The 27,813-nt window shown below is 38.6% G+C and overlaps 2 protein-coding genes across 4 annotated transcripts; one reads left to right on the top strand and one right to left on the bottom strand.

The window, feature by feature from the left end:
- Positions 1 to 1,834: 1,834 nt before the first annotated feature.
- ccdc171 (coiled-coil domain containing 171) lies at positions 1,835 to 15,291 on the bottom strand. 2 transcript variants are annotated; one of them, XM_055187923.2, is made up of 24 exons: positions 15,232 to 15,291; positions 14,949 to 15,011; positions 14,356 to 14,534; positions 14,108 to 14,261; positions 13,851 to 14,025; positions 13,552 to 13,742; positions 13,289 to 13,435; positions 11,791 to 11,883; positions 11,551 to 11,711; positions 11,125 to 11,305; positions 10,828 to 10,936; positions 10,660 to 10,733; positions 9,296 to 9,385; positions 8,025 to 8,225; positions 7,620 to 7,787; positions 7,341 to 7,496; positions 6,686 to 7,265; positions 6,418 to 6,596; positions 4,784 to 4,906; positions 4,151 to 4,336; positions 3,909 to 4,054; positions 3,727 to 3,781; positions 3,364 to 3,486; positions 1,835 to 2,069 (listed from the first exon to the last, which is right to left on the bottom strand). In XM_055187923.2, the coding sequence occupies exons 3-24, from the start codon at positions 14,502 to 14,504 to the stop codon at positions 1,953 to 1,955; spliced, it is 3,558 nt and encodes a 1,185-aa protein (XP_055043898.2). In that variant the 5' UTR covers positions 14,505 to 14,534; positions 14,949 to 15,011; positions 15,232 to 15,291; the 3' UTR covers positions 1,835 to 1,952. The 2 variants fall into 2 exon arrangements, with proteins under 2 accessions (XP_055043898.2, XP_055043899.2); XM_055187924.2 differs by lacking the exon at positions 15,232 to 15,291 and having other exon boundaries at positions 6,418 to 6,578; positions 14,949 to 15,085.
- On the top strand, positions 15,020 to 27,224 carry psip1b (PC4 and SFRS1 interacting protein 1b). 2 transcript variants are annotated; one of them, XM_055187926.2, is made up of 13 exons: positions 15,020 to 15,134; positions 15,975 to 16,067; positions 16,165 to 16,226; positions 17,259 to 17,397; positions 17,600 to 18,034; positions 18,284 to 18,440; positions 18,782 to 19,779; positions 19,857 to 20,095; positions 20,278 to 20,401; positions 20,483 to 20,584; positions 22,542 to 22,731; positions 23,312 to 23,390; positions 25,863 to 27,224. In XM_055187926.2, exons 2-13 carry the CDS (start codon positions 15,975 to 15,977, stop codon positions 25,885 to 25,887), a joined length of 2,643 nt encoding a protein of 880 aa, XP_055043901.2. In that variant the 5' UTR covers positions 15,020 to 15,134; the 3' UTR covers positions 25,888 to 27,224. The 2 variants fall into 2 exon arrangements, with proteins under 2 accessions (XP_055043901.2, XP_073731746.1); XM_073875645.1 differs by lacking the exon at positions 15,020 to 15,134 and adding an exon at positions 15,467 to 15,653 and having other exon boundaries at positions 15,978 to 16,067.
- The last annotated feature ends 589 nt before the right edge of the window (positions 27,225 to 27,813 follow it).

Here is a 27,813-nt window from a genome sequence, read left to right as displayed (position 1 = left end):
CTTTATTGAGATATGGAACAAACAGAAACTTCTCTCATCAGCAACTCCTCAACACTAAACACATCTCAGCACATTCATCCTCGTCTTCTGGGTATACAGATCCTGATCCGTCTTTACACCTGATGGCAATAGAGAAGATTCTTTGGTTGTCACAAATGAAACAATAAATCACATTTCAAGAAAAATGTAAATAATCTGACAGGAGTGAGCGCATTTAAACCAGAATGTTTCTCTTTATTTCATATTTATTTTACTCTCAGTTTTATTGATGTCTGAATGTTCTTTCTTTCATATTCTTTGTGAATCCTGAGACAGATCATTAAAATGAAAGCCGGAGAAAACTGCTCCAGGATCAGAATATTGTCATGTGTATATCACAGCTCAATCCTCGAGAGATATTAAAGACACCTCGTGTGTGTGTGTGTGCAGGTGTAAAGCAGGCCTTTGGCAGCAGTATTAATAGTTAATAATGAATCAGAAGCTGATGTTTGTGAATTAATGAAGTTTGTTGTGTTTAAGTAACTGGGGATCTGCATCAAAGCGTCTCTGAGCGTTTGTCCTCGTTTGCGTCTTCCATCCGGCACACAGTGCTACCTGCTCGCCGTGGCCAAACGGTGCTCAGGTGACCCTGCCAAAAAAACCTGCTACCCATGAGGAAGAGCGGAGGAGGAGTCAAACCTACTTTACTCCTCTTTTCCTCTGATGTCCCACATTGAGATCTGAGTTTGTGTGCTTGTGTGGTGATCAGACTCGTAACACGTCTCTTTGTGCTCCATCCAACTTGGCACGTTGGTGGTATAAAGGGGGACAAACACACAAACAACTACACAAATCTCACAGCAGAATATTATTCATCATTAAAACTTTCTGAAGTTTTTCTGGTGTGATGAAGGAAAAGTTACTGACAATGTTGGTGTCTTTATCATCACACCGCTGTCCAAATGTCAAATGACCTGTACACAAACTCCTTTATCATCAAAAACATCAACATATCATATCAAAACTGTAATATTGTGAAGAGTCTGAAAGGACTTTGATTATCTTGATGTGATTATTATTCTGAAGTTTCCCATCAGTAAAGAAGAAAGAGCGAGCCAAAATGAGAAAATGTTTTGTTTCCTCAGAGGACAGAAACTGATGATGTTTAGGGTCGGTTTTCCAGGACAGGGTTTAGATTAATCCAGGACACGGTCTTAGTTATATTAGGACATTTCATTCGTTTTAAAAACATTACTGATGTGTATATTGAGACAAAACTCTAGCACTGATATACGTAAAGCTGCTTTCAGTTAAGACGCTCAAACTTTCACTTGAGTCGGAGACTAAAGCCCTGCTGACCCATAAAGATCAGGGCTTGTACATGCTGTAAATACAGTAAAAACTACAGTTTCAGCCCTAAATGAATGCTACAAAACATGTTTTATGAGGGATTTAAGTTTTCTGATGACATCATCAGTTTAAAGTGATGCTACATCACAGTTATGAATGGTTCTTTATTAATAACTGGCCTGAGAGTTTAATATGACATTTACTGTAATGAATCTCAACGCTTAAGTCTTTGATTTAATGTGACAGAGCAGAAGATATGAAAGCAGAGACGCTGACAGTCTGTTTATAAGAGACACACAGAAAGATCCTTGACTCTATATCCCATCATATAATCCTTCAGCAGACAGCAGCGACAGAGACTTTTAACTCTGTGTGTGTATAATTGAACATCAGACACACACATTACACAAACCAATGCTTCAGCATTTCTCATTACAGACACACACACAGACACACAAACTTTTATGAAATGAATCATAACACTATCATCACATGACCCGTCTCATTTACAAATCAACAATCATTTAAGGTTAAGGAGGGTGAATAACAACATCAGTGAGATATCTTACAGATACAGTAACAGTAGAAGCAGAAGACGTGACAGTGACATCATCACATGTTTCTCATAAAACAGCCGTGTTCTGTGTGATGTGAGATTGATAAGAGGAGATTTCTCGCTCCTGACATGAGATCTTAGAGTACATCATCTGAAAGAGCTCCAGGAAACTTCTGACCAAACTCTAAAACACACAAAGACACACACACACAAACATCACATTTACATACAGTGGAAGTGTTGTGACACAAATACAATAAAATACATTTTATTTAACACTTTTATTTATAAGTTTCCGATATTGAAAAGTCAACGGGCCTTATCATACACCCGGCGCAATGCAGGGCAATCGTTTTCACGTTTAGCACCACAATGTTTAAATTTTTGCGACAATGGGCATTCTGGTCTGAAAACGAGGTGTGTTCAGGAGCATTGTTGGCCCGTTGCTATTTTGACCAACAAAAACCTGCTCAAAAGTGAATGATGCAATATTGTTTTCGTTAATGAGCGCATTATATATGCATATAAACGGGACGACAAAGCACGTTAGTTTGGCGCACACATTTATGCACAGTAGCACACAAACATTTTTAAAATATGAAAAATTAAAGTGTAAAAGATTATTATTGAGTCTCCTGGACATAAATGAGGATCGATTATGAGACGTTAGAAAGTGTAAAGAGCTGCTTCACCTGTAGCCTGGTAAGTAATTAAACGTTTTGCTTTAAACAAATGCAAATATTGCATCTATTTTTAAATGTTTGTTTGTTTTAAATGCCACCCCACAGATTTATTGTATATGATGACTTTGTATCTGTGGATATGAGAACCTAAAGTAATGCTTTTCACTCACGCCGCTGTCCCAGCGCTGAAAGGTTTCATCTCTCTCTCGTTTGTAAATTCTTTATCTCTGTTCTGTTTGTTACACAAAGTATAAAGAGTACAAACCTTTTCTAGCATGTTTGTAAATGATTCTTTGAGATTACACAGATCATGTAGGCTATTTAAACATTTACAGCAATTAAAAGCCTGCTAATTTTACTTCCATGACTGAAAGATAAAGACTTTTAAAGAGAACCAAAGGTTTAATACAAAAAATAACAATATCAATACAAATAAAAACTAAATGTTTTCACATCAATGGTAAACTTAGTTTTTCAGTTTACAAACTCCACCATCTAATAAGAAATCGGCATGGTGCAAGCACAACTGGCTTTTAAAGGGGATGAGACTCTCATTGGATTTATTGATCGTTAAACTCAAAGCACATACATTAATCATTACGAGAATAAAAACAACACTTTTAGACTGTGTGTCAGCCACATACACCATTTTTCTCACCATTTTTAGTAAAGGTGGATTCGGACACATCCTGTTGCACCTTTAGACCATGTGCTTACATCATTAAAATAGGGCCCAATGTCTTCAGTGTGATCTCTGTACTCTTTTGTGCGGTATTTGATATGAATGTGATTTACCTGAAGCGCTTCAGTCTGTGGGGTTTTAATAATGTTATTGTGTTCTGGCAGGAGGAGAGGCCGATGTAGAGGAATATGATCCTGTGAGGACACGCCCCTCCTCACGATGATGTCATCTCTCATCTGAATATATAATGAGTTAGGGTTAGGGGAATAGAGACCCAACTTTACAAGTGAGCTCAGGTGCAGAGATACATAAAATATTTTCCACTGAATAAAACAAAATCTAAATCAAAAACTAAATAAATAAAATACACCAAAAAGATTCACGAAATTATGTTGATTATGTGACCCATACAAATGAGTCACATAATCCCAAAGTCAATATATTTTCTGTCCTGTCTGTATCCCCACGTGTTTTACCTCCTTCAAATGATCCTCCACAGATCTGATGTAGCTCATCAGAGAGTCTCTATTCCTGTAAATGCACACAAAAAAAAAACATTTTTTAAAAAGATAACTTAATATGTGCTAACAGCCAATGCATTACAATAGATAGACAGGGTGGTGTAATAAATATATATAACAGTTCATGTGTGTGTTACTTTGCTGCTGTACGCAGTGCGTTCTCAGCGCTCTTGATGGTTTGTTGTAGTTGTTTTTTCTCCTGCTGTGATTGGCTGAAGTGTTTCTGTAATGATGTCAGTGACTGATGTTTCCTCTTCAGCTCCAGTTTAGCATCTGATAGACTCTGAAGATCAGTCACGGTTGATCTTCATCATCATCATCATCATCATCATTATTGGTGTTGTGATATATGAATGAGTGTTGATGTGTATGTGTGTACCTGTACAGCGTGTGTTAGCGTCTGGTTCTTCTCCAGCTGTTCTCCTGCGTGTACCTGCATACTGATGTCCAGCCGCTGCAGGTGTGTGGCTTGATCTCGCAGCAGACGCTGAGCACACTCTTCCCTTTCTAGTGCACTACTGAGCTCACTACACACACTCTCAAACTGCTGTACAGGAACACATAACTGACAGACCATAATAAAAATCAGTGCCAGTGATTTACATGTTAAGTCAATGCAAAGATGCGGTAAGCCTTCAAATTATAATATGCTTTTAAAAATATATAATATTTCGTAATGTATATTACACGTAAACATCAAATCAATCACATGACTTAATGATTTAATGAATTTTGTAAAAACAGCCCATATCTTGGAGACGGTATCACAGAACATTTGATTTGCGCAAGTTGAAAAATCTTGACTTTGGGGGATATTTCTTAAAAAAAATGTATACAAAGAGAATGTATTGCATTTTCCTGTTCTCTTTAGATTAACAGTATATATATCGGCCATGACTATCAGCCAATAGAGAGAATTTTTTTTACCAACCATTACAGATTATTGGCAAATATATCTCTAATAATAATAATAATAACAATAATAATAATAATAATAATATATAAGACTCACAGTGTGTGTGTCTTTGTGTTTAGTGCGTGAGAGTTGCAGTCGTAGGTTCCTGCGCTCCACTTCAGCTGAATGTAGACGCTGTGTGAACTCCAGGATTTGTTTCTGCAGAGACGCCACCAGGACCTACAAACAACGCCCCTTAGCTGTTATAAAATGCACTGGTAACTTATTGCTTTATTAAAGCCATGATTTACTCACCCCGAAGCCATCTGAGATGCATATGTCCATTAGTTTGGATTTCTTTGGAAAAGGATATATGCAATTTTTTTGGACTTGAAGGAGCTGGCCCCGTAACTTTACTGTTTAGCAGCTGGAAGATATAAGGGGCTGTTTACACTTGGTATTAAGATGTGCTTAAGCGGACGAGAGAGACACATCACGTTTACACCTGGTCCTGGTATTTAAATCCATCTCTTTTGTCCACTTTCGACCGCTTCTGTCCTGAATACTGTGAGGGGGTAGTCTGTCGAGACTGTGGGCGAGTCTCTCCGCTGTCATTTAAAAGGGCCATGGCATAAAAATCGGACTTTCCATGTTTAAGTGCTATGATTGGGTCCCCAGCGCTTCTATTTTGGTAAACCATTTTCTACAAGCACAAGAGAAAATAGGTTGGTGACATTTTGCTTTCCTTATGATGTCATAAGGGGCTCCTATTATAATAATACCGCCCCTTAATCTGCACTATCCAATCACAGCACTGCCATTTAGTACAGAGAAAAAGAGAGAGAGAGAAAATACAGCACAATTGAGTTTTAATTTGAACAAACCACCTTCATTGTGATCAGTGTTTGAATTATATAAGCTCATTTGCATTTTAAAGGACACACCCAAAACGGCACATTTTTGCACACACCTACAAAGTGTCAATTTTAACATGTTATAATAAATTATTTATATGGTGTTTTGAGCTAAAACTTCACATATGTGCTCTGGGGACACCAAAGATTTTTTTGACATCTTAAAAAAGTCTTGTGCCATGACCCCTTTAAACGCGAGCAGGAGAAATGATGAGTTTACATGGACTTGAACTAATATTATGTTGGAGTCCGCTGCTTGTGTTGTAAGTAAACATGCTGCACAGAGTTTTGTACATGTATATGTTAGAGCTTTCTCTATATTTTCAGCGCAATTAATGAAATAAGATTGCGCAACTTTCACACGCTTGCAAAATGAAACTGCGGAGATCAGCCACTTTAGTTTTATCAAGTTAGAAAAGATGTAAAACATTGTGTTCAGTACCTCAGATTAGATAAATGGGCGGAGAGAAGGCGGTCGTGTGTGGCTGTTCGAACACATTCAACCACATGTGCGGTTACACTACAAAAGCATTCTGATCTAAACGGGTTTCGACTAACTCTGAATGTGGTTGAAAGTGGTCGAAAGTGGACGAGCTCAAAACGTTTTGAACACCGTTTACACCTGGCATTAACGTCGTCCACTTGTGATCCGATTGATGAAAACGCATGTTAATGCCAAGTGTAAACAGCCTCTAAGACACTTTCTAAAATAACTAAAAATGTGTTAGTCTGAAAAATGATGGACATACGCATCTCGGACGGTTTCGGGGTGGGTAAATCATGGGTTTGATATAATGTCATTTTTGGCCGAACTATCCCTTTAACGCTCTCTGTTACCTTGCTGTTAGTGTAGCTGTGTTTGGTGTGTTGGTCATTTGTGAGCTTGAGGAGTCCGACACCTAGAAGTCGTGCAAGTGAGCCGTTCCCATAATGCCCAAAGCATTGAGCGTCCACATCTGACAGCAGCCATTCAAACAGTTTTCTACATCTGCTCTGAGCTGCAGACATCACACCATCTAACACACACACACAAACACACACACACAGGTTCAGATACTGTATGTTGTTTATTTTGATCAACAGAAGCGTGTTTGTGTGTTGTAACCTCTTGTGCTCAGCTCTTCCTGTATCCCCTCCATACAGGTGTGTATGAGCACGAGCAGTTCAGAGGAGTTCAGCGTCTTCGTCACTCTGCTGTCTTCATCTTCATCTTTCTCTCTGACCCTCACCTCGCTCACACACACATCGGGCAGCCTGCCGTAACCCACAGAGACGCGGAACAGCATGGAAGAGCTCCGCCCGAGCGCACGGAGACGTCCAGCCGCCAGCACTGCGATCACGCAACGTCGAAACGCACGCATCGCCGGCCCTTTCACTTCCGACTGACCTTTGACCCCGCTGTCACGGAGCGCGTGCAGCAACGTGCTGACGTCCGTCTGCAGAACCTCTGCGTCTCTAACGCGCTCCTGCAGCACAGACTTCTGCCAAACCAACCAGCACACCTGTCTGCGTAGGGCACGCACACAACCCACCAGCACGCCACACGCCGCCAACAGACACGCCTCCTCACGTCCACACGCGCTCAATAACTCCTGCAGACGTGTCACTTCCTGTTCATGCTCAGACTGAGCGCACTCCAGACAGCGGACACGACCCTCGGCTTCTTCCAGCTGCCTGCTGAGATCCTGCAGAGATACACAGACTGTATTTAAATCATCATACGAACTAATGATTGTGTGTGTGTGTGTGTGTGTGTATACCTGTATTCTGTGCTGTAGCTGTGTGTTATTGTGTGCATGTTGTGTGTTGAGATCTTCACGTTGTTGAATCCACATCTTCTCTCTCTGTTTCAGTTTATCACTCGCAGCCTCCAGCGCTGCAGATCTTCCTTCACACATACTCTCCAAATACAACACCTAACACACACACACACACACACACACAGATACGCAAACACACACATGCACACAAAGACGCACACAGTATAAGTTCTGTTGGCTACACACATCTACACTATATTCCAGTACGACTCATCTTACCTTCTGATTGGCTGCATTAAGGTCAGAGGTCAATATGTCCACATGCTCCTGTACCATTGCACTAAGCTCTGCCCATGAAAAACTACCCAGCATGCTGTGTGCAGGCGTCATCAGTACACATCCAGCGACTAAACGCTGATACAACATGTGCAGGAATGTCAACTTCTCCTACGACACACAAAAAATAAATCACACAAACATCAGCATGAATTTGTAGTAATGCTTCATTTCTGCTGATGCAAACAAACAATAACATCATATGCCCAATTTTTTATAATCCAATCAAATCTTGAGGAGTAAATTCAAGCTCCACCCAAATGTAGTTCCTGTTAATTCTCCATCTCACATCACTGAAGTGACAAACGCTGCTTTATGAAGAGACTGAACTGTGTGTGTGTTGTGTACCTGACCGTCTCTCTGATGCTGTTGTTGAATTGTGTTCATCTGTGTTTGTGTTTGTGCGTGTTGTGTTTTCTCTTCCTGCAGCTGGTGTGTGAGTCTGCGCAGATCTTTCTGAGCTCTGTCTGCATCAGCTGCAGCGTCTGCGACACACACACGCAACCGCTTAACCTCTTCATTTACACACACACCACGTGCCTCAGACTCCTACAGACAGACAGACAGTGAGACAGACAGACGGACAGACAGACAGGTTTAACAGCAGTAAAGCAGAACTAAATGAAACACATTTTGTCATTAGAGATGTTTAAACAGAACAGAAGCGGGTGATTCTCACGAAACCATTGAAACACCACGGCACTAATGATTTTAGCTTTAAAATGTGTAATATAGTAACATTAAAAAGCATCAGAATTAACACAATACTGTGTTCTAGCTTGCACAATGTGTGATTTCAACATAAGAATTTATAATTGGAAATTTTATCTCATTTTCTGCTGAAATTCTCATTACCGCAATGTGTCCGGCTGTGTTTGAACCTGCGCTATGTTGTAATTTAATCAAATTAACACAAAAATATTAAGAAAAAAAAATAAATGGATGTTTTGCTAGACTACTTTAGATGACAGAAAAAATATTTACTGAATATTCATGTATAATGATAATGAAGAAAAATTAGGAAAATGATGTGTCCTTGCCTGATGTTCTCATCCTCCGCAACACTTTTTGAGAACAGTTTAAGCAGACATACAGAATTTTAATAAAGTTTGATTTTGAGTGACCAAGCACATGGACCAGTTACTTCAAGATGGCTACCAGGTAAGATCATTTTTTTACAGTTAATTTGAAATATTGTCTTGTCAGAATGCTTACACGACATTTTGATTATCATTACCGCAACAGATGCTTATTAAATGTTAATTTAATTAATAGAAGCATAATACTTTGATTTTAAATGCATGTGCAGAATCTCCAAATTATGTTCTTTCAGGTTTGTCATGTCATTTTGAAAATATGTCAGTGTTGATGTTTTCTGACTGTTGCGGTAATGAGATTTTTTAGGACTAATTTTTTAAATTATGTTACAAAAAGTGTTAAATGATAAGTAAAAGTTTTTAAATTAATGTTCCCATTTACTCCAGACTTTGTTTTTCAATGTCAGGTGGGAAAAAAAGTAAATTTAAGCAATTTTTACATTTTCATGCTTGACATTTTTAAAACCAAGTTTTCGTGAGAATCACCCAAGTAGTGATGATAAACTGATGATGATCACACACCTGTATGTGCTTCTGTAGATCTGTGATCTTCTCATCCTTCATTAAGATCTCATGATTTAACTTCTGCATCACAATCATCGTCTCCTGCAACTACACAAATACACACACAAATGTTTCACACTGCAAGCGTGAGCATGGCATATATGCGTAGCGTGAGCACCGCGTGAGGAGAGCATTTGCTGCGCGTGTCTATTGTGCTTTCACACCAGCTGTGTTTGCAGTGCTTACTGTGCAGTTTAGTAACAGTATAAAAATCTCAAGTTCACATTACTTTATTTTTCATGCATTTATGAGCAAAACCTCTTTCAGACGCTTTTTGACGGTCAGTGTAATTTACCGTATATAACTGTGATTTGTTTAATCCACATTGTTTTCATGCTGTTCTGATCTGTGTTATGACAGATATAGACATACAACACAATTATAGACATAAAAAAGCCCATGACACATCTGTTTCTCTGAAGTTTTACGATAAATAAATAAAAAAATCACTCAGCGACTGACAGCATGAAGCAGTCGATCGTGTTTCCCTTCAACAGTTTAAGCATAAGATTTAGATTTATAGATGTATCTGTTTCTCTGAAGATTATTAAAGGGATACTTCACTGATTTAGCATTCAGCTTTTTATCTGTAGAAACCTGGCAGTATTACTGAATGACCATGTTTCCCTCCCTCATTTCCCCCTGAGAGGAGAGATATCTGCATTTTGGTTCTGCAAAAATGTCCTCCGATGATGTAATATGACGATTTTTGCATCATCGGAGGACTTTTTTGCAGAACCAAAATGCAGATATCTCTCCTCTCAGGGGGAAATGATGGAGGGAAACATGGTCATTCAGTAATACTGCCGGGTTTCTACAGATACAAAGCTGAATGCTAAATCGGTGAAGTATCCCTTTAAGATAGATGAGGACTCATTTGCTGGGCAGATAGTGAATGACAGCGCAGTCTTCTGGCTACAGTGTGTTTTTAAATATTTCATAGCTTTCTTTAAATTTGCTTAAAGTCATGACTGTTTAAAACACACTTGGCATTTAATAGTAAAATTTCACTTTGTCGCGTCAATCCATGACTATTTAAATAATAAACAATGCACAATTTAAATAATAAACAATGCACAATGTCACTTTAATTGAGCGTGAGCAGCGCAGCAAAAATAGAGCCGACGGCGAAACGGTCGCAGCAACGCTCCTTCAGCGACGCTCCTGCCACATGCTCATGCTTTAACTTGTTAACATGGGCGCTAAAAAAAACACGCGCCGCTTACGCACTACTCACGCTTGCAGTGCGAAACCAGACTGAGACACAGACAATTCCAGCAGGTGTACAACAATGGTGTGTGTGTGTGTGTGTGTGTGTGTACCTGTGTGTGGTAGTTGTGTAATGTTCTCCTCAGGGTGTCCAGGCAAGCAGAAGCTTTGGGTTTATCTCCCTCTTCTATAAAACAAATACAATCATAAACACACACTCGTTTTCTGTTGTTAAACAGACTGATTGTAAAATGTGTTTGTGTTGTGAGTTGTGTTGTGACCTGTATAAGTGTGTGCTTCCCCCGGCTGATGATACTCCTGTAACACGCCAACAATATCACACAACACACCGTCATATGACTCCTGTACACACGCTAGAGACCTCTTTACCTGTAACACACACACACACACACACACACACACACACACACACACACACACACACACACACACACACACACACACACACACACACACACACACACACACACACAGATTTACATTACATTTATATTTACATTTAGTCATTTAGTGGACGCTTTTGACAGACAGAGACACACACACACACACACACACACCTGGTTGATTTCTTCTTGTCTCTCTGTAAAAACTCTTTCCTGCTCTTGTAGTTTGACTGATAGCTTCTGTGACTCCGCCCTTTCATGCTCTAACTGACCAATGAGATCAGCAGATCCTGCCTTCTCTTGATCCAGCTGACCAATCAGATCAGTCTTCATGTTCAAGAACTCTTTCTCCATCCTCAACACATCAACATCACATTCATTAAAACTATAAATTATAACAAGTATAAGAGTAACATTACTAAAAACAGAGTCATGACAGAGAGCAGAGATGTTTTAAAAGTGTAATGATCACATCTCTCTAAACTCTCTGAAGCTCTGCTTATATAGATTTCTATTATAAGTGCATCTACTTTAAATGTAAATCATCTGTGTGGTAATTACGTCAGAATGATTGTGTGATGCATTTGTTTCAGTTCTTACTGTGCAAGTTTGTGTGTGATGTGTTGCGATTGGTCTCTTTCATGAGCGTATGCGCTCTCCACCTCACCAAACTTCTGCTTCAGCAGCTCCAGACTGGAGATAACATCAGCGTGACTGTTCTTCTCCATCCTGAGATCATTCTCAAGATCTTTCATCCTCACCTACACACAGACGCACACGCTTAATAAACACAACACATGAATGTGACTACATTGACAAACACACACAGACATGTTTTACCTGGATGATCTCAGAGTTGAACTTAGACTCCAGGTAAGCGGCGCGCTCCAACTCAATGTTCTGCTCCAAAACCTTCACTTTCTCCAGTGCCGACTACACACAAGAATATAAAGGTGCCAAAGAATGCATTGTAATAATCTGTTACATTTTTCACTGATATCTACACAGATACAGTGACTTTATTAAGTGCAAAAATGATCCAGAGTCAGTTTTATATGTCCATTTACAACCCTAGGATAAAAAGGTCTATTATTTTCTTATTTGAAAGAGTCATGAATAATTAATGTTGAGCTCTGCTCTGATTGGCTGTTTCTCCTTCAGTAGCTCTCTGTGTGTGTAAACAGATCTTATGTTTGAGTCTGTATCAGATTTTGAATAATAATTAATTGTTTGGAGATTGTTAATGGACGTTTCTGAGTGATAAGTTTGTGTTTTTTTCTGTATGGACCTGCAAAACGTAACTGTAATGTCAATAGTAGAACTTCAGCCTAAATGCTAGCATATAGCATTAACTAGCATATAGCATTAACTAACATATAGCGCTAACTTTTTATTTTTTTATAAATATATATAGCGCTAACTCAGCAGTCGCAACTTTGTTTTTTTATCATTGTAACAACATTGTACTTAATTTAACTCTTTTGCCGCCAGAGTTTTTTTTTTTAAATGTTGACAGCCAGCGCCAATATTTCTCATGTTTTTCCAAAAGTTGAATGGATTTCAGAATATGTTCTTCTTTAAATATATAAACATACAATATATCAAATGAAAGAACAGACCCTCTGCTTTCAAAAAAAAAAAAAGTATTCTACCATTCATTAGTTCTCTAGTAATCAGCTCGGCAGTATGGTTAGGTTTCTTCAAAAACACAAAATTTTGAGCAAAAAGCTAAGATAATTCAATTTCTGTGAAGGATTTTTGATAGAGATCCCATTCAGAGTGATCCTCAAAACATACAAGGACATGCAGCTGCTTGCCATAGAGCAGGAGTGGGGAACCCTGGGTCCTGGAGGGTCACTGTCCTGCAGAGTTTAGTTCCAACGCTAATCAAACACACCTGAATTTAATTTCCAAGTGATCGTGAAGACTTGAATTAGATTTTTCAGGTGTGTTTAATTAGGGTTGGAACAAAACTCTGCAGGACAGTGACCCTCCAGGACCAGGGTTCCCCACCCCTGCCATAGAGCGATACTTCCGGGTTTTAAAAGGATAATAGCAGTATTGCGGAAAGCCGGAAATACTCGTCTTTGGCAGGGAAGCGTTTTCTCATGATTGACGAGATAACTATGTTAATGTTATTTAATGTTGGGTTGTACATCTCAACGTAATGCAAGAGTTTGTGTTATGTTGTGATTGGTCTGTTTTCCAGCATGCACGAGGTTTACATAAGAAGGAGGAAACAATCATGTTTGATGCTCATAATATGTCATTGTCACCATGTACACAACTCTTATTATCGTTAATATAAGCATTTAGTTCATTTTAATCTTCATCTTACCTTCAGCTCTGAGCGCAGTTTCTCTTCTCTCTCAATGCTGTGCTGCACTTCTGTTGATTTGTTTCTTAGTTTTTCTTCATCTTTCTCTCTTTCTCTTTTTAATCGCTCCATTTCTTCTTTCATCTCCTGTAGAGTGTCGTTCTGTTCCTAAACAGTGTGATATTGACATTTTATTAAATTAACAGAATAAAACCACACTACTCTTTTATTTATTAGTGGTTTATAGGTTAATCGTTTCATTTATCATTTTTAGTAATACAAACTTGAATTAAGGTCTCCAGCCGGATCTTGTCAGATTGCAGACGGTCGTTCTCAGCGCTCAAGTTTTGCAGTAGATGGTCTCTCTCACGCAGCTGCGTCTGGAGGTCCTGTCGATCATCCTCGCGTGCTTTCTGTGTTATCTCCAAAGATCTCTGTAGATCGGACACTGTCTGATGTAGCTCTGAGCTGAGGACTTCACATTAACATCATATTAAAACACTCAAATCTTACACAGCCACATAAAACATTGTATCGTCTGAAGACTTATAAGCATGGGAGATTTTATCTGGTCACCCTTTACCTTCCAGTTTTAGATTGTGTTCTTTCAGGTCTCTCATCTTCTCTTCAGTTTCTCTCCTCTCAGCTGCAGCATCCCTCCTCACCACGGCAACATCATACTCCAGCGTCTGTCGCTGGGCTTCTCCTCGCTCCACCTGCGCCCTTAGCCGAGCAATCTGAGCTTCATACTGGGAAACCTGTGCACACACAGACGTGACCATCACGATTCTAACATTATAAAAAAGACACTATTCTCACAAATCTAATGTGATGTCACACCTCATTGTTGTATTTAGTACTGAAATGTAGTTTCTCTTTTTCCAGTTGATTGAGTTTCCATCTCAGTTCTGCAGTGAGAGTAAACTCATCATCACCTGTCTCCCTCTCACGGACCTGTCTGTCTGTCTGCAACCGATCAATCTCTTCTTTGAGTCTTTAAATACAACAGATTGACATCTCACACACACACACACACACATGAAAGGCTTTACACATTAAAAACACACAAAATGATTTCATATATAGACCTGTTGATCTCTTCTTGTGAGTCTCGGGTCGACCGGGTCACCTCAGGTGGGTGAGACGCCCGCACGGTGGAAACCATCTGACTGTTGTTTTTACCACGTTTGACCCGGTTGCCATGTCGTTGCCGGGCAGCAGGTAATTCAGAAGGCATTAGTTCAATGTAATGTTATAAGTCTGACACCTGCAAAACAATAGAGGCATGACCCACATTTGACCATTATACATGTAGTTAACAAGGGATTTAAATCATTTAGTTACTAAAATACTTCCTCTGCATTGCACTTTACACAAAAATCTACATGATTGTGTACAAAGTGTGGTTTAATAGAAGAAATTAACAGAGTAAACTATCATAGTTAATATCACAAAGTAGACATTTAAACTGCACTTCAATCCAGATTAGGCAAACTAACTTATTTATTCTGTGTATTTTAAAGGTAAATCTGCTGTAATTTGTGCAAACATGTAAAATTATGATAGAAATCAGGGAAGTGCTCAAACCACAAACTGAATGAAATCGTAACTTTGATTTCTAGCAGCGATAAACGATCAAAACAAACAGACACAACACATTTATACGAACAAACAAACTCACCATTAACACGCATTTAAAGTAGATTATCCGCTTTGATATAAAACATTCGCAATATGTGTTTTCCTGAAATGAAAGTTTTACAGAGTGTGTTTACATGAACACGCTGTGACTGTTTGAATGCGACGCCATGTTCTGCGTCCCCATGACAACAATCACAAAATCACTGACAAACATCATGAAACATGAGTAAGATATCAACTATTTATCATATTTTATCATTACATTATAGCAAATGTTTTTCATTTTTGTTTAAAAAGTGTAATAATATTCAAAAGGTCTTTACGTTGGCGCTTCCTGTCCCGATTTTTTAACTATTTAGCAACCGATGTCAATAATAGTCGTATAACGTTTGTAATAAGCAACAATTATTTATTTTCTTGTGTATGTCTATATAAATTAAAATAATGTGTTGTTTTGTTTAAAACGGTAAAGATAAATTATACTTTGATTTAAATTTTTAATATTTACAAAGTCAAACGCCCCTCTCTGATATGGTTCATTCCTCCGTCACTGTGAGCGGGAGGCCGGACCGAACCATTCAGTCGCCGCTAAGGGGCCGCAGTCAATTTTGCTGGTCTTCATGTCCTTTCATTCATTACGGGATAATTTGGTTTTAAATATATATTATCTGCAATATACTTTTTAATGCAAAGTGTATGTAAAATGTCATTTGAGTGAGCAGATATGCAGAAGGCAATGAAGATGAGTTAATATATCTATATTGAGTAACGTTAGCCTAAGCTAGCAAAACACGGCTAACAGTTTATCCTCACGATACAAAACTGAATGAGCAAAACCATCATACCATGTCTTAAAATCATAATAAAATAATATTATTCAGTTACAGATGTTAATTCGTGCCCTTTAAGCGAAGTTTGTGAGTTTAGGAATGTTTTGTTTGTAAACGTAAGTTGCTTATTGTTTTGTTATTGGCACGTGACTGTGTTTGTATCGTTTCATGATCTGTTTCATGTATCTGTATGACTTTGTTTCATGATCTGTTTTCTGAACTGAATTCTTGTTCAGATGCAGGTGAAACCTGATCAGGGGACAGGTGATTTTATCACAGGTGATATAGTATTTGCTAAGATGAAAGGTTATCCTTTCTGGCCTGCCAGGGTGAGTTTATATCTTGCTGTTGTTTTTTCATATGTAGTTTATGTGTATTTAAGGTCAATTAAAACTGAGGGTTTATTTGTTGTTTTGTCTGTCTCAGATTGGTGAAGGAAAAGCCCCCAGAAATAAGATTCCCATCTTCTTCTATGGGACACACACAACGTAAGACACACACACACACACACAGCATTCAAAATATCAAAGACGTTGTATATAAATATGTTACTTCTATATGTGTGTGTGGTACGTTTATGCCTGCAATAATTGATAATCTTTTGTCAAATCTTGATGGGATGTCTGAATCTTTATTATAAACTGGTTCTTTCGGACAGTTTGTTTCTAAGTTCTTTAACTTTCTCACGTAATGACGTCATTCACATCTAATTCTATCATTCAGGAGGGTAAAATACACTAAAACATATTCAAGTAAAGTTGTGTATGGTTGATTTATATGTTATTCTATTAAATCTTCTATATCATTTAATTCTGTTCCTGACTCTCGAATCTCTATATCCTCCTGTTCAATAAACACACGCAGTATTAACAGCTTATCGAGTCGGACACGTTCGGTGTTTGCTGCGCATGCTTAGTATCACAAAGTTCACCAGGTCTCGATTCAGTCAGTGTACTGTTCGGGAGAGCTCCTATATAAAGAGTTGATACATACTCTCTTTTATACCACTGGTCTGTTGAATGCTGGATTCTGATTGGTTGAGAAATGTTCCATAGGTATGCATTATTTTTCGATAACCGCACACCAAACTTTCAAAATGTCTTAAATACAGGCCCCAGAGCAATGTTTGTGGTAACCGTGGTATAAGTGGAATAATTGACTCCGGTCCTTTGAATTATTTGAAAATAAATCATGCACACCCAAGGTGGTTATGCGGCACGACGCGAAGCAGAATTTTCTGATAATTCAATGGCCCGTCGTCAATTATTCCTTACTTGTTATTTTGAACTGTCAAGCACATCTGAAATTGAGTAACCTGTGCATCATCTCGAGACACACACTCTTTTAAATGATTCAGTTCGATTTGGTGTACGGATTCAACTCATTCACTGAAAAGAACTGGTTCAATAGAACAATTTGTTCACGAACCAGACATTTTTAATGAATTGATTAAATCATCTGCTAAATGATTTACCCGTAATGTAAAAATAATATATTTATGCACTGTTGTGTTTTTCCAGCACATTTCTTTTCCCCAAAGACATCGTTCCCTACTGGCCCAACAAAGACAAATATGGCCAAACTACCAAGCGTGGTGGGTTCGAGGAGGGTATGTGGGAGATTGAGAATGATCCGGGTGTGTGCCTTAGAGGTCAAAAGGTCAGTGTTTAAAATCAGTGTCCATATACTTATATGAGATTTGTTTTGTCTGAAACAATATAAAGTGTTGGGAGGATCATCATAATTCAAGTTTCAGTCATGCACAGATATGTTGTGCTTCAGTTGGAGTCTTCTGTTGTAGTTGATGTTTTTGTGTGCGGTGGTTTCCTCTGAACTTATTCTTGCTTTGTGTATTTGTCAGAAAGCGGCTTTAGTGAAGCGACTGCTGGAGTCTCGACCGAACCAAAAAGCCAAGAAGAAGAAAGCAGAGAGTCAGAGTGATAAGAAGGTCCAGGCTGTGTCTCGTAAAGATTCGTCGTCAGAGAGTGAATCGAAACCAGTTACACAGAAGAAGAGAGAAACTGCTGTGAAAAACAAGAACAAAGAGCCCTCGCAAACATCATCGGAGCAGAAAACAACACGCTTGAGGGTTTTGACAAAGACTGATGCACCTGAGAGGGACGCGACCTCACTGAAAACCATCACATCAGAGCGAAGGAGGTTACCGTCCAGAAACATCATCATAGCACGACGGGCCGCTGTCAGATCAGCGCTATCTGCCCGCAAGAAACACACGCTGAAGAGAAATATTGTTGCGTCGGTGAAGACACACACAAAGGCTAATAGTCAGAAAAAGGTTTGTTTGGTTCTGCAACAGAGATGAACTTTATTATTTGTTATTTTAGTTTAGGTGTGTGTTAATAGTTTGATCTGATCTGTTCATGTCTTCTTAAGAAAATTAACAGTATTGTACCAGTTTCGTACTGAAGCAGCAAAGTCTGTACATTATACTGAAGCAGGCATCAGTAGGTGTTGAATGCATCACTCAAGCAATATTTTATTTGTCAGAATATGTGCTGAGTTTCTGATCTTTTGTCTCTTTCAGCCTTTAAGGGTCACACGCTCTAGATCAGATCTGAAAGAGACCAAACCTGAAGTCACTGACAGATCTCTGAATTCATCCCGTCTGAAACGCAAACGATCTGAAACCGAATGTGATGAGAAGAATGAGACTCATGTGTCCCGTCCCTCGAGCTCAGCAGGTAAACTTCAGATTTTCATTCAGATTTATCTTCTGTCCTCCATTAATGTTCATATAATTGGAGGACAAACATTAGAAGTTTAAAGTCAACATGAAATGATAGGTGTAAATAACTCTTTATGTTCTTTTAAGGTTCTTTTACTCATTTTTCTGCCTAGTACATGAGCTGCACATGCAGGGTAAAATAATACAGACCAGTATTATTATTATTATTATTATTATTGCCCACTTTTCATAAACAAGTCAAATTAAAGCCCACCCAGCATTTTACACTAAATATTCTGTTTTTGTTACATAACTGCAGTTAAACATGATCAGGGCTGCCTCTGTCTGGACTCACAGGTACAAAAAAGAAACGACACACAGGAGAAGAGACATCTCTCACAGAGGAAGCAGAAAAGATGGAGATGAAGACGACAGATACTGAGACGTCTGTCCCAGAGGAAGCTAGAAAAAACAAGATGAAGACGACAGATACTGAGACGTCTGTCCTTAAAGAAGCAGATAATGAGATAAAGATGACTGCTACTGAGACGTCCCTCCCAAAAGAAGCAGAGAATGAGATAGTATCTGGCGTTTCTGAGACGTCTGTCCATAAAGAAGCAGAGAATGAGATAAAGATGACTGATACTGAGACGTCTCTAACAAAAGAAGCAGAGAATGAGATAGTATCTGTCGTTTCTGAGATGTCTGTCCCAAACGAAGCAGAGAATGAGATAAAGATGACTGATACTGAGACGTCTCTCCCAAAAGAAGCAGAGAATGAGATAGTATCTGTCATTTCTGAGACGTCTGTCCCAAACGAAGCAGAGAATGAGATAAAAACGACAGATACTGAGATGTCTCTCCCAAACGAAGCAGAGAATGAGATAGTATCTGTTGTCTCTGAGACGTCTGTCCCAAACGAAGCAGAGAATGAGATGAAGACGACAGATACTGAGACGTTTCTCCCAAACGAAGCAGAGAATGAGATAAAGACGACAGATACTGAGATGTCTCTCCCAAACGAAACAGAGAATGAGATGAAGACGACAGATACTGAGATGTCTCTCCCAAACGAAGCAGAGAATGAGATAAAGACGACAGATACTGAGACAGCTCTTCCAAATGAAGCAGAGAATGAGATAAAAATGACAGATACTAAGACGTCTCTCCCAATAGAAGCAGAGAATGAGATAAAGACATCAGAGACTGAGACGTCCGTCTTAAAAGAAGCAGAGAATGAGATAAAGACATCAGAGACTGAGAAGAATGGCAAAAACATGAAAAGTGACATTCTCAGCATCTTTGAGAAGCAGGAGATAGACCCAGGGATGAAGAAGAGACCCAGAGATGAAGAGGTGAGAGAGGACGAGAGAGCTATAGAAAGAAAGAGCAGATAAAGTGAAGCAAGCTAATGTCTGTCTGTCTGTTGTAGAAAAGTAAGATCCTGGCTGAGAAGAGGCAGAGCGTGTTGAGATCTCTTCAGGGTTTGGTCACATCTACCAGGGGAAAGACACAAACATCCACAACACAAACGACACAACACGAGGATATGCAGAAACCTGTCGAGAAGAGCCGTGAAGCGCAAGATGAAAACCGCGGGCCGCTGACACCAGCAGAGGTTCAGAGAGGAGATACAGAGCAGAACGAAGAACAAGAAGAGAAGAAAGCTGAGTGAGTGAATTCAGATGATCATCACAGAGACTGTGTTTTTGTACTTATGCAACTAAATAATTGCATGCATCTGACTTGCATTTGCTTTCTTTGAACATTGTATTCGGATAGAGTGCATTTACACAAATAGAAATGTGTGTGTTCCTTTAAAATATTGATTTTCGAATGTCTGATATGGACAGACAGCAGAACATTAACAGCAAAGAGGACGACGACAGAAGTGAGGCGCTGTCTCTGTCCGTCACAGACTCTTTACTCTACCGGCTGCACGGGGACATCAGAATCTCAATGACGCTGGATAATCCGGTATGAATCCTATTATAATACTGATAATATATAAATGAGTTTTGATGTCATTCCCCGAGCTGACAGTCGTGTGTTTCACAGGATGTTAGTAGATGTTTATTGGCTCTGGATGAATTGAGTCGAGTTCCTGTGTCATCTCGAAACATGCAGAACCACAGTGAACTCATCGACACACTCCGAAAGGTAAACATACATTTATGATCCCAGTGTTTCCTCTAGGATTTTTTTCAGCTGTGGCGGCAGGGGGCGCCCATGATGATTATAAATGTACATTATTTTTTTTAAAAGTAGAATATAGGCTACAGTAAACTAACATGTATTTTTTATCATTTTCATGCTGTCATTTACTTTTCCTTATATTTATAGCATATTGCTTTTCTATGTTTGCTCTAAAATGTATTTTCTTAAAAAACGTTACATTGCTACGTACGTAGTTCGGATATTTCATTGTAGTTTTAATGTAGTGTGCATTGCAAGTTGTGCTCGTGTTTAGCGTTACAGAGCTGTTGCAAAGTCACGCACAGTACCGTTTGATAATCCGCACCGCTGTGATTGACGGTCCGAACATCCATCAGCAGCAATTTTATTTCACACCCGGTCCATTTGACATAAAGACCCCGAGCCGGTCACACCGCAAATCGCGCAGTTGAATAGAAACCTTTAACGGTCTTCAGACAGATCTTAAACACAAAGCACGGGGCCATTTAAAAACGAGTTGAATTTTGGTCTTGGATGTAAGACCCGCATTTTACTCTTGTCTATTGAGTCCCGACCTGCATCTACAACACAAATGACACGCGAATAGTCTATTATTACACCCGTTAGATCAAATATTATGCGGTTCACCCGTGGGTACCCCGACCCTGCTGTTTCGTCTGAAAACAGATAAAACAGTCTCACCGTCTGCCTCAAGTTTCTATTACCAACGTTCTTCTCTTCCACGGAAATAATGTAAGTTTCCTTACAAACAGATTCGACTATTAATGTCCTGCAGTCGCATATAAGTAGTATTCAGTATTTAGCCTTTTGTTTTTGGACAAATATCATATCATTTAATGTGAAACTTTGTGAGTCGATCTAAAGCACAGAAGATTGATTGACAGCTGAGCGGTCAGCAGCGCGCTACTGCGCTTATAGCCTATATTCTGAATAACTAATGACCAGATAAGTTGATAATATGACTACAGTGATTCCAAATTAATGTCCAAAAAAACTCGTAATATGTCAAATCAAAAGTTTAATAATGTCTTTTCTCGCAGCCCTGCGCTGCGTCCGTGTATATGCGCCGGTGAACATCAAATGCGTGATGACCTTGCACCTTAAATTACCCTAAATTTATAGTCATAAAGATAAAAGAAAAACAATATTTGAAACTTCAAATTATGTTTTTTTATTTGTGTAAACTCACAATAAGGAGAAAACTTTGAGCTTATTTAAAATCATTAAAAACATGACGTGCTTTCTGCTGCTTTGGTCAGCGTGTCACAAAAAAACCCAGAAACTCAAATACTTTTTTATTCGTTTTGTCAATTTAATTATTATTTAAGTGTAACATATTTCGTATAGGCTTATTTATTTTATTATTATTTCTCAAAACAGAGACGTAGCCTATAATCATCATCTGTTGATTTAAATCTATTTGTTCATTAAACTAAACCCATGGAAGAAATGATGATACTTTAGGAGATTTATTTATAAATGAGTTAACAACGCGAATCCAGAAAGGAATTTATTTCTAAGACAGCCAGTCTGGCAGGGCGGACATTTCTGTAGCTTTTTGCGAGTTGCCGCTGTGGGTTTTGTCTAGAAGGGATACAGCAAATGCCGAAAAGTTAAGGATTAAATTTGGAGGTAGGATTATTAGGATGAAAACAGCGGCTCTGGCTAAATGAGATACAAATACATCCTACAATCGTGTGAAATTTTGTGTTTAGAGTTGGGTTTGGTTGAAGGATTAGGATAAAACAGTGGTCATCCAGCGAGATTTCGTTTGCTGTATACCTTCTATCCACAACCGCAGGCGTGGCGGGGATGTTTTAGGCATGGCGGGCCGCCACGGTAGAATGTATATAGCGGAAACACTGTGATCCGGATTTGACACTAGACGTCATGCGTCAACATCTTGTGTCTGTGTGATCAGATGCGCTGGTTCAGAGGCAGCGAGGCCATCATGTTTAAAGCCTCTATGTTGTATCATCGCTTTAAAAACATTTACCTCATCGGAGACGCAGACGACACTCTGAGTCAAGAGTACATCCACTCGCTGCAGGAGGAGAGAGAGACAGAAGAGAGACAGAGAGCAGTGCGACGGGAGGACAGACAGACAGATGGTGGGTCAGATACAAGACAGATGTTCTTCATCATCATCATCATCATTATTCTTACAATATGACTCTACAATGAGTATGTTTGGTGATGTTAGACACGCTTCAACTTTAGATTTAATGGTTAACTGTGATAAAAATGTTATTATTACCATGTCATTTTTGAATTACGTTTAACCGTGCCATTGTCACGACTTGAAAACCCTTGTCCAGCATCAACCAATTTTAGCAATAATGTGAGACAAACACATTAATTCAGGTCTGCTTCCATGCGTTTGTGATGACAGTGCTTCACTGACTGAATATTAATCCTAAAAATGTTGACATTTAGGGAAATCTAGTTGTACTGACGCATATTTACTTAATATTTCTTTAGACCGATTCATCTTTTCTTTTAATTTTTCATTAAATGATGATGTGATCTGATGGGTAAGAGTCTCAAACATGTGACTATAGCTACAAAATAACAACACCTGCTTTATGTCTAATCTTTTCATCTTTATTTAGATTTTTGTTTAGCTCATGAAAATATATTGAAATGAGTAGATGCTTTCTGCAGTAATTAATGAAAATGTCTTGTGTTCAGTTATCAGCGCGACAGGCGTCAGCAAAGAGACCACAGACACAGATCAAGCATCTCAAACCACTCAACATGTCCATTACAGGTATGACATCATCAAACCTTCAGCACACCCTCGATGTCTACAAAGAAATATCAGCTGATATTTATTAGAAATAGTTTTATACTGAATAAGTACTAAATGTAATATTTCCCTTATCCCAATCTGCCAGTTCAGATTTAGGGATGCACCGATACCACTTTTTCCATCTCCGATCCGATTCCGATACCCGAATTCTGAGTATCGGCCGATTCCGATACCTGCCGATCCGATACTACTGTATTTTTCTTGAGCAATTTAAATTACACACAGACAAACACGCACGCGCACACACACACACACACACACACACACACACACACACACACACACACACACACACACACACACACACACACACACACACACACACACACAGACATACACTATATAAATGTCTAAATCTAGCATAATATAATTATATTATATATAATTATACTTTTAAATTAAAAACCAATCATTTAAAATGATTTACAAGTTACAAGAACATTAGTAATTATTAACCATGGCAGTGTTTAGGAGAAAATAAAATAGGCACGTTTGATCAAATAAGTATGCTAAATATATTTTCCTTAATTGCGCAAAAAGTCACAGTAAAAAAGCTTTAGTGTGCAGATGGTTATTTTGGGAATTATGCACTTAACCGGACCTTTTATGCACATTTCGGGTGCAGAATTGATGCGCCTAAATCATATTGAGTGCGCATTCTGCGCAATACTGTGCAGTATTGATGCTCTAGAAGCGTCCTCACACTCGCATGGGAATCCTCGCTCCGCAATGGAAAGCTAAGTTCATAACTATTAAAACACAAAAAGATTTGATGCATCGTGTGCTCAGCACATACTGAATTGCATCCATCCAACAACTTACTGAGACTTTATAAAATCAGATCTTTAAAACAGCCTACAGTTATTGAGGGTTCGTGTGTTGAATGACGCGTTTCATCCGTCCGCTTCACCTGTGAATCCTCAGCACATAGTGAATTGCATCCATCCAACAGCTTACTGAGACTTTATGAAATCAGATCTTTAATAAAGCCTAACGTTACAGTTATTGTGTGTGTTATTGTGTGTGTGCCTGTGTTGAATGACGCGTTTTTATCCGTCCGCTTCTCATCAGTGGATTAACTCAGTTTGCAAGTAAGTTACAGTGTTTCTGTGAGCATGAATATTTTTAAATGTGCGTTTGTTCCTTCACATGAAGCTATTGAGTGTAAGATGACTTTGATTATAGTGCATGAAAACGTTTATGGTGCTTTTATAATACTTTGACGTTTTAATCGCTTGTCAGTGACAACCATGGGTAATGCGCAGTATCGGAATTGGATCGGTCCTGTTAGTCCGATATCCGATCCAGCAAAAAATGCCGGATCGGCCCCGATACCGATCCAGAATATCGGATCGGTGCATCCCTATTCAGATTGAAGGATTAGTCAATTTTCTTTAAAAAAATCCATATAATTTACTCACCACCACGTCATACAAAATGTTGATGTCTTTCTTTGATCAGTCCAGAAGAAATTATGTTTTTTGCGTGAGCTGACGTAATTGCGTAGTGACGTAGAAAGGTCACGTGTTACATATATGAAACGCACATTTGCGGACCATTTTAAACAATAAACTGACACAAAGACATTAATTAGTATCATTCCACATACAACAACGTCTGAACGCTCCTCTTTCTCCACACTTGTAAACACTGGGGTGTAGTTTTGCATACATCATCCATGACCTCTTGACATGATGACGTATTGCGTGAGGTCGCGCTGGTCCATCACAGGACCGGAGATAGACGAGAAGTTGTGGTTTAAAGTGAATTTTTTTTTCAATCAATTTGCTAGATATAAGACCCTTATGCCTCGTCTTCTGTGACCTCTTGACGTCATGACGTATTGCGTGAGGGCACGCTGACGCTTTCAGGACCGGATCTAGACGAGAAGTTGTGGTTTAAAAGTGTATATTTGTTATTTTTCTTGTCAAAAATGACAATCGTTTTGCTAGATAAGACCCTTATGCCTCGTTTGGGATTGTTTATAGTCCTTTGAAACTCTGTTGAAAAAAACTGTTAAGTGTTGGGTTCCATTAAAGTCCATCAAAATCCTGGAATGTTTTCCTCAAATAACATAATTTCTTCTCGACTGAACAAAGAAAGACATCAACATTTTGGATGACCATGTCATGAGTAAATTATCTTTGTAAATTATATTGTTTTTATAAGACTAATCCTTTAAGGGTTTCAGTTGCCACAGTGCATTCTGGGATTGTCTCATTTGTGAAAGATGGTTGTGTTGCTCGCATGAATATGACTACATCTAGATCTGTTTAGAGACAGGCCTGTAGTTTAATCTTTAAAGACTGCCGCTGTCTTCAGGATGTCTTATGTACGGTGATGTAGATTAAAATGATAATGAAAGTCAATGGATTAGATGTGACACACTTTTAACACACTGCTGGTGTTTGATCTCTGATCTGTTTACAGTACAGCTGATGAGGAGAGAAGCTGACGTGAAAACACCTGAGTGACATCACTTCCTGTTTTTTCTGTGGTGTTGGTTTTATCCACTGTTGTAGAGAGTTTGGTCTCATCTGTCCTGCAGTTATTTATTTATCATGTGATGAACAAACACACTCAGTCCAGTCAAGACAGCTTTTGTATAAACCACACATTTCTCTCACTGTCAGTATTTAAAGAGCTGATCTGGGGTCTTTTAAAGTCTATAATCTTCATGCTGCTGGTTTTAGATCGGATTTTATATGTGTGTGCGTGCGTGCGTGTGTGTGTCATTCAAAGTTTCAGCTGAGTTTATGATCACACTCTTTTTTTGTGATTTTACTCAGTTTGTTGACACATTGAGTATTAAACTCTTTCATTTATTCTGTCTGTCCACCATCAGACCTCCACACTCATGATGACTGATCAATACTGAAACAATCAATCTGAGGCTCATGTGTTTCTTTGAAGGTCTCATCGCTGTGAAAGTGATTTGCTGGAGTGAATCCTGATGGTGAATTGACAGAATAAAGACTTAAAGAATAAAGTTTTTTTTTTTTATAGATTTATCACTAATATACTTTCATAGCCCTCATCACAGAGCATTAATACACATTGCAGTATATATGTAACGCTTCAGCTGTAATGCTGTGTTTTTTTATTTGACCTCTGGTGGCCGTTTTGTAAGCTTAATGTGACTGTAGATTGTTACACTACAATTAAAGGTCAGCTTAAACTATTCAAGGACTGATAATTGAACAATTCTTGATAGCAGCAGTTCACTTCAGATCCAGAGCTATAGGAGATATTACAAGTATTAAAGACTGTGGGACTCTTTCTCTTCAACACTTCATTTAAAGCTTTGTTTTCATGTGGACTGTGTGTTAAAGCATTCAGTTGGGTTGTTAAAGGGATAGTTCACCCAAATATAAAAATTCAACACAAATGAAGATATTTTGATGGATGATGGTAAGCACACAGCTGATGATAATAACCATTGACCTTCATAGTAGGAAAACTAATATTATGGAAGTATTGTGATAAATGATGGTAAGCACACAGTTGACGGTACCCATTGAATTTCATGACATTTGTTTTTCCTCTATGGACGTTAATGGTTGCAATCAGCTGTGTGCTTATAATCATTTATCAAAATATCTTCTTTTGTGTTCATCAGAAAAATAAATTCATATAGTTTTAGAACGATATGAGGATGAGAAAATGATGACAGAATTTTCATTTTTGGGTGAACTATATATATGATGACTATTTACGTTCGATGTGAATTGAAACCGGTGCTAATGTGACAGATCCTTTCTGTAAACCACACGTGTCATAAATGCATTAAAATCTCTCTGTCATGATCAAAGTTATTCTATAGCACAGTGGTTCTCAAACTGGGGGCCGCGAGATGGTGCCAGGGGGGACCCAGTTTTATGACATTTCATAAAACACATTAATTTATCATGAATTCTGTGTAATTAAACCTAAAAAAAAATAAGGCTACTAACCAACAGCACTACTTTGTAAACTTTAATATGTTTTGTCTCATTAAATATTACGTTTTTAGAACAAATTTGTTATAAAAAAAAAATTTGGGGGACCGTGAAGGAATGTACCATATACAAGGGGGGCCGCACTATGAAAAAGTTTGAGAACCACTGCTATAGCAAAGCACTTGCACGTGCTTTCTGTGTTGATATTACGGTGAAACATGAACACGATAATCATATTTAATGTAGCTCACAGTAAAGTAGTGATCTTTCATACCCCTTTGCTGCCTGTGTTCTGATTATTGTGTTTAGTCTTCATATGACTCAGATGATCTGATGAACATATTTGATCTCTCAAGCCTTGATGATTTTACTTAACTAAAATAATCAGATCTGTTTGTGAAATTTGACTTGTTCAACTTCATATTGCGCCGCAACAACCGACA

This window comes from Misgurnus anguillicaudatus, chromosome 13 (assembly GCF_027580225.2).
Source record: "Misgurnus anguillicaudatus chromosome 13, ASM2758022v2, whole genome shotgun sequence".
Taxonomy (NCBI): Eukaryota; Metazoa; Chordata; class Actinopteri; order Cypriniformes; family Cobitidae; genus Misgurnus; species Misgurnus anguillicaudatus.
This window is presented reverse-complemented; position numbering and strand designations above follow the sequence as displayed.

Excerpts from the sequence above, each read along its gene's own strand:
- ccdc171 (XM_055187923.2), bottom strand. The coding sequence starts at position 14,504 with ATGCCTTCTGAATTACCTGCTGCCCGGCAACGACATGGCAACCGGGTC. Across the intron at positions 14,026-14,107 it reads GTACTAAATACAACAATGAG|GTTTCCCAGTATGAAGCTCA; the intron begins GTGTGACATCAC and ends GTGTGTGCACAG. Across the intron at positions 4,055-4,150 it reads CGCTAACACACGCTGTACAG|AGTCTATCAGATGCTAAACT; the intron begins GTACACACATAC and ends ACTGATCTTCAG.
- psip1b (XM_073875645.1), top strand. The coding sequence starts at position 15,633 with ATGCAGAAGGCAATGAAGATG. Across the intron at positions 20,096-20,277 it reads CAAGAAGAGAAGAAAGCTGA|ACAGCAGAACATTAACAGCA; the intron begins GTGAGTGAATTC and ends TGATATGGACAG. Across the intron at positions 20,585-22,541 it reads TCATCGACACACTCCGAAAG|ATGCGCTGGTTCAGAGGCAG; the intron begins GTAAACATACAT and ends CTGTGTGATCAG.